This window comes from Ostrea edulis, chromosome 7, assembly GCF_947568905.1.
Source record: "Ostrea edulis chromosome 7, xbOstEdul1.1, whole genome shotgun sequence".
Classification (NCBI taxonomy): domain Eukaryota; kingdom Metazoa; phylum Mollusca; class Bivalvia; order Ostreida; family Ostreidae; genus Ostrea; species Ostrea edulis.
The window spans coordinates 79654865-79667411 of NC_079170.1; the positions used below are offsets into that span (position 1 = coordinate 79654865).

General features: G+C 36.2%; 1 protein-coding gene across 1 annotated transcript; it reads left to right on the forward strand.

Annotated features, from left to right (window-relative positions):
- Positions 1–6840: 6840 nt before the first annotated feature.
- Positions 6841–8847, forward strand: LOC125654396 (E3 ubiquitin-protein ligase TRIM71-like). Its single transcript, XM_056145438.1, has 2 exons — positions 6841–6863; positions 7012–8847. The coding sequence occupies exons 1-2, from the start codon at positions 6861–6863 to the stop codon at positions 8680–8682; spliced, it is 1674 nt and encodes a 557-aa protein (XP_056001413.1). The 5' UTR covers positions 6841–6860; the 3' UTR covers positions 8683–8847.
- The last annotated feature ends 3700 nt before the right edge of the window (positions 8848–12547 follow it).

Sequence of the window (12547 nt, forward strand, 5' to 3'; positions counted from 1 at the left end):
TGTAAAGTGAACATTTGTATTTTCATTCACTCTGCCTATCGTTTAAAAACATTTTTGGAAGATCTTCACCCTCAGAAACATCGTTAAAATGGCGGTGATATGTTTAACCCCCTGGAGTTATTCCTTTTTAAAGTAGATTGATTGAAGTCGCCAGATAGACACATCCAGCTGTAATTTTCAACAATTTCATCCAAAGAATTCTTTTTTATAGATTATATATAGCTCCATTGAAAAAGGGCGAAAATGCACGAGAAGTTTTGACGAAAAAAAGAAACAAACACCCACCCACCTCTTTTTTATGAATATGGGATTGCAAGAATATTGCACGTGTTATGGGTTCTTACTGTATACGTATTTGCATGCGTGCGTACAATAATTTATTCCCACTCTTCGTGGATACCCACCTTCGCTCCAGTCCGAATTTGAACTCACGACCGCTGGACCGTATGCAAGTAAAAAGTGAGGCGGATTTTGCGCACATTGTTATGATGTATGTATACCATAAATCACTATTACATATACGGCACTGATTAGGAACGTGGACTTGGCAGGTTGAATGTGATCAATTCTTAACATTAGAATATCGTTTGTCATCGTTTTAACAGACCAGCTAATTGTCCATTTCATCCAATTATTTCACAGGAAAATTAATAAGTGTCTCCACTGGCGATGCATTCCACTCACGCGTTTCAAATATATTTTTAATTTCCTATTGATGGTAATTTGCTCTATTATCAATGTTGATTTCTATTAATATATTAGAAAGTCATTAATACTTTAATTAATGCGGAAAAAAAATTCCTTCACGAATGAACTTCAATCTTAATTACTAGTAATTGTATAATAATTCGGGAGTTTTCGGGTCTCGCTAGGTGAGATTCATGCTTTCTGGTGGTCGATGAACACTAAAATCTGTCACAATGATTCCGGAAACATTCTATATAGAGAACACGGTGTCAAATAGCATGTATCCTTCAAAATATATTTGCATAATTAATATTTAATTACACTTTGATTCAGTCTGAAGATTGACAAAAATAAAAATCCCGTCCGTGTTATTGTGTTTCAGAGCAGGTACTTGTGTTTAGGCCTGTTATCAGTACAAACACTTCAATCTGCATTATCATCAGTACATTTATACTGCCCACAGTACCTTGGTCGATAAAATGGGTACATAACAAGTATATCCTCCCAGTCAATACTTTGATTGAATAGGAAATTATTATTATATTATTTGCATCATCATAATAATTATTTACATCTTTTCACGTAATGTTGCTTTTAGATAAAAGTATTTCGAGCGAGCAGCACGCACGGATACATGGAAAGCAGCTTTCTACTATGATTTTTAAGGAGGATAGATATTATATTGCTTTCTGAATAAATTTTGATATTAATCAGATGTGAGGTTGATCACTGTTCGTTATCTTCACCTTTTATGCAGAACTGCATTTCTTTGGGAGATGTTCGAGACAAACAATAGAGCGTCTAATTCCATACTGAGATTTTGAGAAATGTTTGGAGGTATGGCGTGACACAAGTGTAGAGGGGGGATATGTGAACATTTCATTTAAAATCTTAAAGTAGTGACGTGAAAATATACGGATATAGAAGACCCGGATCTTGCACAGAAATAAATGCGCAGTAAATCGAAAAGGTGGATCTATAGCTCTCTGCTTTATCATACCCCCCCCCCCCCCCCCCCCCCCCGAAAAGCTACAGTTAATCTACTCTTACAAGTTGGGATATTGTTTTAATGTGGGTCTTTTAGTTAATTATTCTTTTTTTAAAAACATGTTGCATTGTTTGCTTAATGCAACATCACTCATGACGTGTTTATCAAAAGCTAATACATTGGCAATCTTTGCATATTTTTAATTCAAGCAAAATATATTCAATTATATACATAACATACAGTTTACATATTCAAAACAATATTTAAAATACTGTACAAAATATGCATGTGTTGTACCGACACAGTTCACACAGATGATCACGTGACATCACGATAACACGGAGAGAGGTAGATCCTTATCACAGCCTTGCTTGTTCTTGCTTGTTTCTTGTATAGATTTACAACTTGCCATTCTTTGGATATAACTGGCAGGGTTCTGTTTGTCTCTTGTATAGAGTTTACAAATCTTTGGACACCGCTGTCAGGGCCCTAAGAGCCCTTTCAATCTCATTCCTGTGTTTGCCTTTGTATATTTTCCCCAGCTTAAGGAACGTATCTTTGAGCTTTCTCAAGCCTCTTTTTTGCGCTTGATCTTCTAGCTCCTGCCAGCTCTGTTGTGACGTAACACCGCCTTTTGTTCTTTGACCAAGGCCTGCAATAATAATGGTAATTGTAATACAAATTGTGATTTAATAAATTCGAGTTAATTCTCTCTCTCTCTCTCTCTCTCTCTCTCTCTCTCTCCTTTACAATGATAAGGTAAAAGTAATTACGTTTACATTTCTAGATTAAGATTATATTTGATGCATCTACCCTAAGATTATATTTCTAGCTTGATATTATTTCTCTAACGTATGAATATATCTATATCTTAAACCATTTCCAGAATCTTCCCAAACTTGTTTACAAACTTCTACAACAGTTGAACACAACCCCTTTAAATGAATTACCAATACTTAAAACATACATGTAAGCAATCTCAAATTTTCTGTTATAGTAGTAATCGGCAGATCAGAGATTCAGCAGAATATTGTACATTGTATCTAATTAAATGAATATAATGATTGTAGTCTTCTTACTATGGAATCCGAGTCCTTTTGCCGCCGAACAATCCAACACACTCAGAAACACGATGAAGACGAGGATAAGAGAGAAGAAGCGGAGAGACATCATCGTGAGAGTTGTGCTCTTCTCGGGGAATCTCGTCAAACTGACAATAGCTGTATATATAACAGTGTAGACATTTATTACCTTTCTCTAATTGCATTAAATTCCGTGTGTTGAATTTCTGTATACGCATGACTTACGTCCTGATGAGCTGACAATTAGCTATGTGACTTTAATTTTAGAAATTAATTCATAAATTGGAGGATTCTTTTTTTTTTATATATATCTATATATTAAGATATTCATTAATCCTAATTCATTTTTCTTCACCTCAAAGATACTGTTGTTGGACAAGTGTTACATTTCTAATATTATCATTTATCGTTACTAATTACCTATACATGAACGTTTGTTTTATTTAATATCTTTACAAAAGTTTAATTTTCCTTGTCAATGATATTGGGATAAAAAAAAAACACAACAAAACACACACACACACACACACACACACACACACACACACACACACACACACACACACACACACACACACACACATAACAACAACGGGAGGTTACTTGTACAACCCCAGATTATCCCGTTAGAGATTAGCGATTTATATAATCTCACAATTCTGATGGGATATAAGAATTTCCTGTGTTGGTTGATCCTATCAATAACCATTTTCTGAGACGCCCTCCATGAATAAAAATGGAGAGCTGCATGATGTCCGTATATGACATTTTTCATACACGCACTAATTAATGAGACCATGGTTATTATCAAATGCACATTGATGCAACATTATACAGAATACATGGCCATACATTTTATCAATGTTATTCGCGTTTACTGTAACCCCCACCCCCCACCCAGAAGAAAATCCTTAATATTAAACGTACAGGGGAAAGCAATGTTAAAAGAACAAGTGCAAATTAAAGATTGTTCTTCATATTTTTTGTTCACATAAATAAATGCATCAATGATCCCTGAGAAAATTAATGAAAGCGAAAAAAAAATGTTCTTTTTGATTTTACAAGTATGTATAAGGTCACGACCAAGAAAACTCAACATGCATCAAACTTATAAATTAGTTTTTATTTTAGCGCTGATAGGCATTGCACACTGATAAAACAGTGGCGGATTTTAAAAGGGGTCTATAAACACAACAACAACAGCCCGTTTTGTAACAACAACTACCCCCCCCCCCCTCTTGTGATAAACAAAGTAGTAGACCAACATGCACGATACATACATACACTGTATATACAAACAGGTTCATGTATAAGGATAAAAAATATTGATTTTATTAAAATATAAAATAAAGGTAGAACCCCCATAAGTAATCTGAAAATAAACAACTCAAAATCCTGGAGCCTACGGGATCCCCTTTTAACAAATCCTGGATCCGCCACTTAAAAAGCGCCAACAGGTCGAACCATATCAACCCGGAAGTTAGAAATCAAACCGAAAGTACTTTCCAGCCAAGTGAATATCAGGGTGGTCGTATGACCATGATCGTCCTGGATTTCTTCAAACAGGTTATATACGGTAAGCCAAAGTTTACTAAAAGGTATAAGTCCTCAATTTTTAAGATTGACCGTATACTACTTAAGAATAGATCAAGAGAAATTGACAGTGGATAAACTTGATTAAAGGTGTAACAAAGGACAAACAGTGACGGATTTCGAAAGAAGGGTGTGTTCCCCCTTTTCGCCACAGTGAAAACTCCAAATGTCCGAGTATGTTTATGCCCCCGAGATCGAAGATCGGGGGGCATATTGTTTTTGTCCTGTCTATCATTCTGTCATTCTGAATGCTAATAACTTTGCTGATAAAAGTTTGACCTACTTTTTGAAAACTTTAACCTTGCTAATAACTTTTGAATAATAAGTGATAGAGCTTTGATATTTCACATGAGTATTTCTTGTGACAATACCTTTCCGTGGGTATTGAACCTTTTGACCTTTACATTTGACCTACTTTTTTTTTTTTTTTTTTTTTTTTTTTTTTTATACATTTGTCATAACTTCTAAATGGTTAATATTTGAGCTTTCATATTGTACATGAGCATTTCTTTTGACAAGATCTTTCTACTGGTACCAAGATATTTGCCCTTGTGACCTTGGCCATCTTCGGAATTGGCCATTATCGGGGGCATTTGTGTTTCACAAACACATCTTGTTTTAATACTTGACTTTCACATGTCCCCCACTTTTCGGAAATCCGCCATTGGTAGTGGTAAGTGTAGGTCAGTTCAGTTTCATTGACCAAACACGAGTCCACAGTGTACTTTATATGAGAGGGGATATTGTGCTGAAAGCGGTGGGTAGCAAAGGAAGGAGCTATGGGAGAGAGAGAGTGAGACGATTGGGGAGAACAAAGGGGGTGGAGGTGGAGTACGAGAACTGTAAGGACATTTATAGTTCCTGAAACGTTCTTCTTTCCCACTTGAACGGTGAACGAACGCAGAGCGAACGGTGAACGAACACAGAGTGAACGGTGAACGCAATTTGGTGAACGGTGAGCGAATGCAGAGCGCAAAGTGAACGGTGAATGAACGCTGATCGCACGCTGAACGCAAAATGATCTAGTTACTCGGAATGTTTCGGATTTTCCCCTGGGATTTTACTTATTTCATAATCAAGTAATAAAATACATGTACATGTATATTTCATCAATTAATAAAAAATAAAATAAACCGGACAGCGTATTTTACAGTTCTGGATATATTCAATGTAATATATTTTTGTACAAGTACCGAGTATACGTTTGTGTATATATTTCATGAAATTATCGCAAATTGTATATTGATACACGCAACAGTCATACACAAACAAAAGCAAATTTTGTATGTACATTGTGTATACCATTACATGTACAGATACATTTAATGCATGGGTATAATATATAAATAATGCGTGTGAAAAGGAAAACACTATAGTCTACAAGTGTAGTGACATCCAGAATTAACAGGTGTTCATGTATGGCTTCAAACTTTACGAGCTCAATCAGCTCAATCGTTTGGGATACCTGTAATTAACAAACACCCCCGAAAGGAGTCAAGATAGATGTGCAGTAAACAAACAATGGACGGTACACCCTGTGTCAACACCTCAACACTTCTAACAGTATTAAATATTCCTACTTACATTTTCTGTCATTCATTTGTCGCAGCTACATCGACCCGAGGAGATAATCCAAGAATTTATGCACATGCAAGTACAAAACTTACTATTTTTATTATTAATGTGACCATAGATTGCATTTAGATCGAGCAATATCTGTATAATGTTTAAAGGCTAATGCAGAAACGTACCAGATAAACAATTACATCTTTGCATTAAGGACAAATGTTACAAAAGTTTCGAATTTGGCAAGCGTAGTAAATATCATTTTATTGACAATGTCTTTCATAAATATAGGCGTAAAATAGCTATATCAATTTGACATTCTGACATGTACATACGGTACAATGTACATTATGTAGGATCGTTTGTTTGTTTTTATTTTTCAAAATAGGTGGGTTGAATTGTTTAAAACTCGTGTCAAGCAATGCAAAATAATTATAATAATTTGTGCTTTTGCCCGAACTTGCAAATGCTATATTGTCAATACAGGGGAAGGGGTTTTCATTACCTGAAACTGCCTTATTTTTTGTACTTGGGTTAAATTCATAACGACAAACTCTTATATTCGTCTCTCATTTAGAATTTCTTTAACAAAAGCTCAAATGAACCTTTCGGCATTCACAGTGGATAATCCTGACCTTTTGTACTTCAAAATTAAATTTCTGATATAGTAAGAAAGTATCCTTCCACTCTTACGCACACGTTCAATTTTCATTTTCGCCTTGCTATCAAGATTGGTCCTTTCACTTTGGTGTTCCGAATGAGAATGAAAAGACGGAACGATGAACGAACGGTGAGCGCACGCTGAACGTTTTGTGAACGGTGAACGAACGGTGAGCGCACGCTGAACGCAAAACTGTGAATGGAGAGTGCACGGTAAACGCACGCTGAACGAACGGTGAACGCACGCTGAGCGAACGGTGAACGAACGGCGAGCGAACGGGAAAATGGTAAAGTAGAACGTTTCAGGGACTGTAGATGTTTACACCCCCTTGACCACCACCCACCCCCTACATAATAATCTGTTTTTCACGTTTATTGTAGAGATAAACTTTATCATCTTCATGAATTCATATAATTATCTGAGATTTCTTACAGTTTCAGCTTCTGATGATGGCCGAGCCCACGTCCCAGGCACAGGAGGTCATCACCTGTGACCTTTGTGTCAAGCCTACCCAGCAGTTCTGTAACAGCTGTCAACTCAGTTTGTGTGTGGACTGTGTTAGTAAACACGTGGACAAGCTCAAGTACCAACCACATGACATCGTTCATTTCAAAGATAGAAAGGTGGCTTTTCCGGAGTGTGAATTTCACTCCAACCAGAGATGTGAGGCCCACTGCCAGCAATGTGATGTTCCAGTTTGCCTGAAATGCATGCGTGGTCCCCATAATGGACACAAAATTGAAGATATTCCGGAAATTTTTAGTGACAAGAAAAAGGAACTTGAAAAGGAAACCAAAGAAATTGAATCCACCATTATTCCACAGTACAAGAAGAAAAATGAAGAAATAGAAAGCAAAATATCCATTACAATGGCCAAATTTGATGAACTCAAAAAAGAAGAAGAAATGCATAGAAAATTCTGGCACCAAGAAGTAGACACCATTTTCAATAAGTTCGGTTCATTGTTGAAGTCCATGAAAGAGAATATTTTGGCTGCTCTAAACTCTCACCAATCCAAAATAAAAAATCAAATACCAGATATGACCCAAACAGTTCAACAAAACAAAGAAATTCTGAAGTCAAACAGAGTGTCTGCAGTCACTAACTACAAATCCAAACTCGAGGAATACAAAAGCATGCCTACTGATATTGATGTCAAACTGCCATCACTCAAATCCAACACAGTCCAAGGGAGAGAACTCAGCCTGGAATTAGAAGAATACAAGGCTAGCCTGACACAGACAACACTGTCCAGTCTAGCAGAGGAAGTCTCCTATTTATCTTTACAAAAGCTGTTAGAGCAAGCCAAATCAATTACAACCATTCCTACTGGAGTTAATCCTCTATACCATGTTGCCTGTGTGGGAGTGGATGAAGCCTGGGTTAGTGGTAAAGATAAAACCATAAGACGTGTTGACATACACAGGTCTGTACGGGACACTGTCACCACCACATGTAAAACCTGGCCTAATGACATCACAGTGACCAGACAGGGAGAACTGGTATACAGTGATGTCCCCAATAGTACTGTGAACATTGTCAGACACGGGAGAACAGAGACACTGATAACCACACCACAGGGCTGGCATCCAGACAGACTATGCTGTACTAAGTCAGGGGACATCCTGGTCAGTATGTTTACTACTGATGATAGCCAATATAAAATTGTCCGTTATCAGGGACACACAGAGAAACAGGAAATAGAGAGAGATGAAGATGGAGAACCAATCTATAAAAGAGGGAAATACCCACTGTATGTGGTGGAGAACAACAATGGAGACATCGTGGCCTCTGATAACAATGCTAAGGCCGTGGTCGTGGTGGACAAGTCAGGAAGAGTCCGATTCCGATACGACGGTACACCAGCTAGGAGGAAGAAGTCATTTTATCCTAGACATATAGTGACAGACTCCATGAGTCAGATCATTGTGGCAGATATCAACAATGACTGTCTACACATCCTGGATCAGAACGGACAGTTCCTGAGATGTGTGGACAATTGTGGACTAGATAAACCTGTAGGACTGAGTGTGGACAGTGAGGGGAGGTTGTGGGTAGGGTTATTTCAATCAGGAGAAGTGAAAGTGATTCAGTACATGAAATAAACACATGATATCACATACAAACATCAGATAATGACAGAGTTCACACAGTGCTCTTGATACATACATGTTTTAGTGATATTTACGCAACCACCATTTCATTTTACAACATGGTTTCATTATTGTGTTTAGATTGATACACTTTTATTAAAACAATATTGATCTGTCTGATTTTTAAAATTTTTAACAGATGATGAATGATATTCAAGTGAATTTGAGATAGGGCGCAGTTTTACAATTATATTGACTCGGTGAAATTTTACCCACATTTAACTTGGCCACCGGATGAGGGGCATTTGTGTCGAACTCATACATTTAACATTGTGTAAAAGTTGTGCTTTACATTCAGGTCAACGCATTATTTAGGTTTTCCAGATGTGGCAGTTTTTGAATACTTGCATTCCCAATGATCTTTACCAATCAAATTATAGCCATTTCATCATAAACGTCAGCAATGTGCGTATGAATCTTGATAAATATCTTGATAAATATAGTACGACTATTTCAATGGCTTGGAATATTGCGACGGAAATGAAAGTAGAATGTAAATATAAAAAAAAATATTTTTTGTAAAAAAAAAAACCATGAGGGTATGATCAGCAACGCTTCACGCCAGCATACTTTGCAGGAAACACCCTGCACTTCATGAAGTGTTGCAGTCCTTATCACACCCGTAGCCAGGGGGGTTCGTACGAACAACTACTAAGCACTATTAAAGTCGGCATTTTGTTTGAATTGTGACTATTAAAGTCGGGATTTTTTATGAAAATTCATAGTAAAAAAGGCATGATTCCAAAATTCAAATTAAGTGCCAGGAAATTGCTAGATTGCAGGATTTTGCACCAAATACCCCAGACCCCCTGCCGTAGGGGCACCTCGCGGTGCGAGGTGATTGACTCGCGTTGCGAGTCTATGTACCCTCCCCCCCTTGAAAAATCCTGCTTACGGGCCTGCTTATGTATTTTTTATAGCCCTTCGTGAGACGGGACTTTTTAGCTCACCTATGCTGAAAGCTCAGGTGAGCTTTTCCGATCGTTTGTCTGTAAAATTTTCACATTTTTTTCTTCTTTTCCAGAATCACTGGACCATTTTCAAGCAAACGCATCCTTGGGTGAAGGTCTTTCATGTGAAGGGTCATACCTCCTTCAAAGCGGAGATCATCTCAAAAATAGGATGGGGTCATTTAAAAATCTTCTCCAGAATCACTGAGCCATGTAAGAGCTGCAATTTACATGAAAGATTCCTGACATAGTCCAGATTCATATGTGTTAAAATTATGAACCCCGGGTTCGGGATTGAGCCACAATAGGGGATCAAATTTTTATATACAAACATATAGAGAAAATCTTCTCAAGAAGCACTGGGCTAGGAAAGTACAAATTTTAATTTATGTTCTAATTCACCTTTTCAAACGAACATAAATTATTTATAAACTCAAACACAATATTTAGGAACAGCTCGCCTGCGCGAGTGCAACAGACCTCGAAAAATGAAAGTTTCCTTACATACCGCAGATTCAAGTTTACTACAATTATGGTTCTTGGGGGTAGGTTGGGGCCACAATATGGGATCAAACTTTTACATGCGAATATATAGGTACATGTAGAAATTTTCTCAAGAACCAATGGGCCAGGAAAGTACAAATTTACATGACAGCTTTCTTATATAGTGCAGATTCAAGTTAGTTAAAGTCATGGCCCCCTGGGGTAGGATGGGTCCACAATAGGGACCAAAGTTTTGCATACAAATAAATAGAGAAAATCTTAAAAGTCTTCTCAAGAACCAATGGACTAGGAAAGCAAAAATTTACTTGATAGCTTCCTGACATAGTGGAGATCCAAGTTTGTAGAAATCATGGTGCCATTAATATATATATTAATATTTAGAGAAAATCATAAGATCTTCTCCAGAACCACTAGGCCAGAATAGTTTAAATTTACATGAAAGCTTTCTGACAGTGCAGATTCAAGATTGTAAACATCATGGCCCCCGGGGTAGGTTGGGGCCACAATAGGGGATCAAAGTTTTAAATGCGAATATATATACAGGGAAAATTTTTAGATATGGGTCAAGGTGACTCAGGTGAACGATGTGGCCCTTGGGTCTTTTGTTTTGTAAGGTATCCTCTTTGAGAAATATATAATCAGTTTACAGTTCAATTTGATTGATGCATCGTGACCTACTTTAGGACTAAAAATAGGTCAAAGAATTTCCTGGACTTTTTCTCATCATGGATACAGATATTGACCTCCCTCTCGGAGAAATACATAATTAGTTCACATGTCAGATAGATTTGCGCACCATGACCTGCTTCTATTCATAATGTGTGTGATACCAATTCAGAGTGCATAATGTGCCTGCAGGTTGAATTTGACTGTCCGACGGGGGTATGTTGTACCGTTTGCGATACTCTTCTTAAAAGATAAAATTGTATTCTTAAATATCAATTACTGCAAATTGCTTGCATACCTTCACGTGTAAAATGTCACAAAATTTAATATTGCGACCTTTCGGTTTTTCCAAGTTAATTTTTGTCAAATAATTAATTTTCTACAATATCAATATATCCCTAATATTGTCAGATATTGACCACAAAATATTTTACATTGCATTCTCTTGTGAGCATTGAATGTTATGTATGACGTAGGCTGCTGAATTGTAAATCGCGGGTTCAAATCCAGCAGCGGTTTTTAATTTTTTTCTTCAGATTGCGTTCTACTAAAACCGCATTTTTTAACTACATAAAGTCAGTATGAAAGTTTTCAATTTCAAACTATTGTTGTACATATCCTCCACTTTTCATCCATATCAAATTTCTCTGGTGTAGTATGCCTTCTTCAGAAATACATTTCATTTTAGACAATACATGAGGTATAAAGTGCGCCGCTACACGCCGACATACTTTTCACGAAGTTAAAGTGAACGCGTCACAGTATAGTTCATACACTCATGTATTTATCCAAACTGAACTGTATTTCTTATATTTGCATTTTACTTTCATTTCTGCGGAAAGAGTCAATCGTTAAGACAGACATACTATTTTTATCAAGATTCATCAAAATAGTTGTATTCAAAGCACAATCATTTTATGGTTGACGTATTATGTTTAAACTGCAAGATGCACTGAAAAACCTCTGCAATATCACAAATAATATGTTTTTATCAAAATCAGAAACAAAATATAATAAGGAATATTATAATACTATATGTCGCATAAATATACATGCAATTTACTCTCTCTCTCTCTCTCTCTCTCTCTCTCTCTCTCATGGTACTAGATGGTATTCATGCGCTGTATTACATATACAAAAACATAAATAATCAAAACGTAAAGAATGTTCATATGCGCATTCTTTACAATTCCAACGCATCCATACGGTATGTCTATCATTACAATTTGGTAATGATGTAAAAGTTAAAAAAATAATAATGGAAAACTCAATGTATGTATATATATATATATATATATATATATATATATATATATATATATATCTCTCCAAATTGTGTTTTTAAAAAAAATCACAGTGTCCGGTATAAAATATTAAAAGAAATAGAATAAACAGTACACAAAGTTAAAAATTTAACGCAAGCGCTTTCATTTTATAATCCTCAGGCGTTACATTTTAAAATAGTTTTGAAATGGTTTGACGTCAAAACTATTTTAAAATGTAACGCCTGAGGATTATAAAATGAAAGCGCTTGCGTTAAATTTTTAACTTTGTGTACTGTTTATTCTATTTCTTTTAATATATATATATATATATATATATATATATATATATATATGTTGTATACCCATGATACTGTCAGCTCTACCTGTTATTTCCTAAGTCTTTCAAAGGTGTTATTCAAGGAATATTTGACA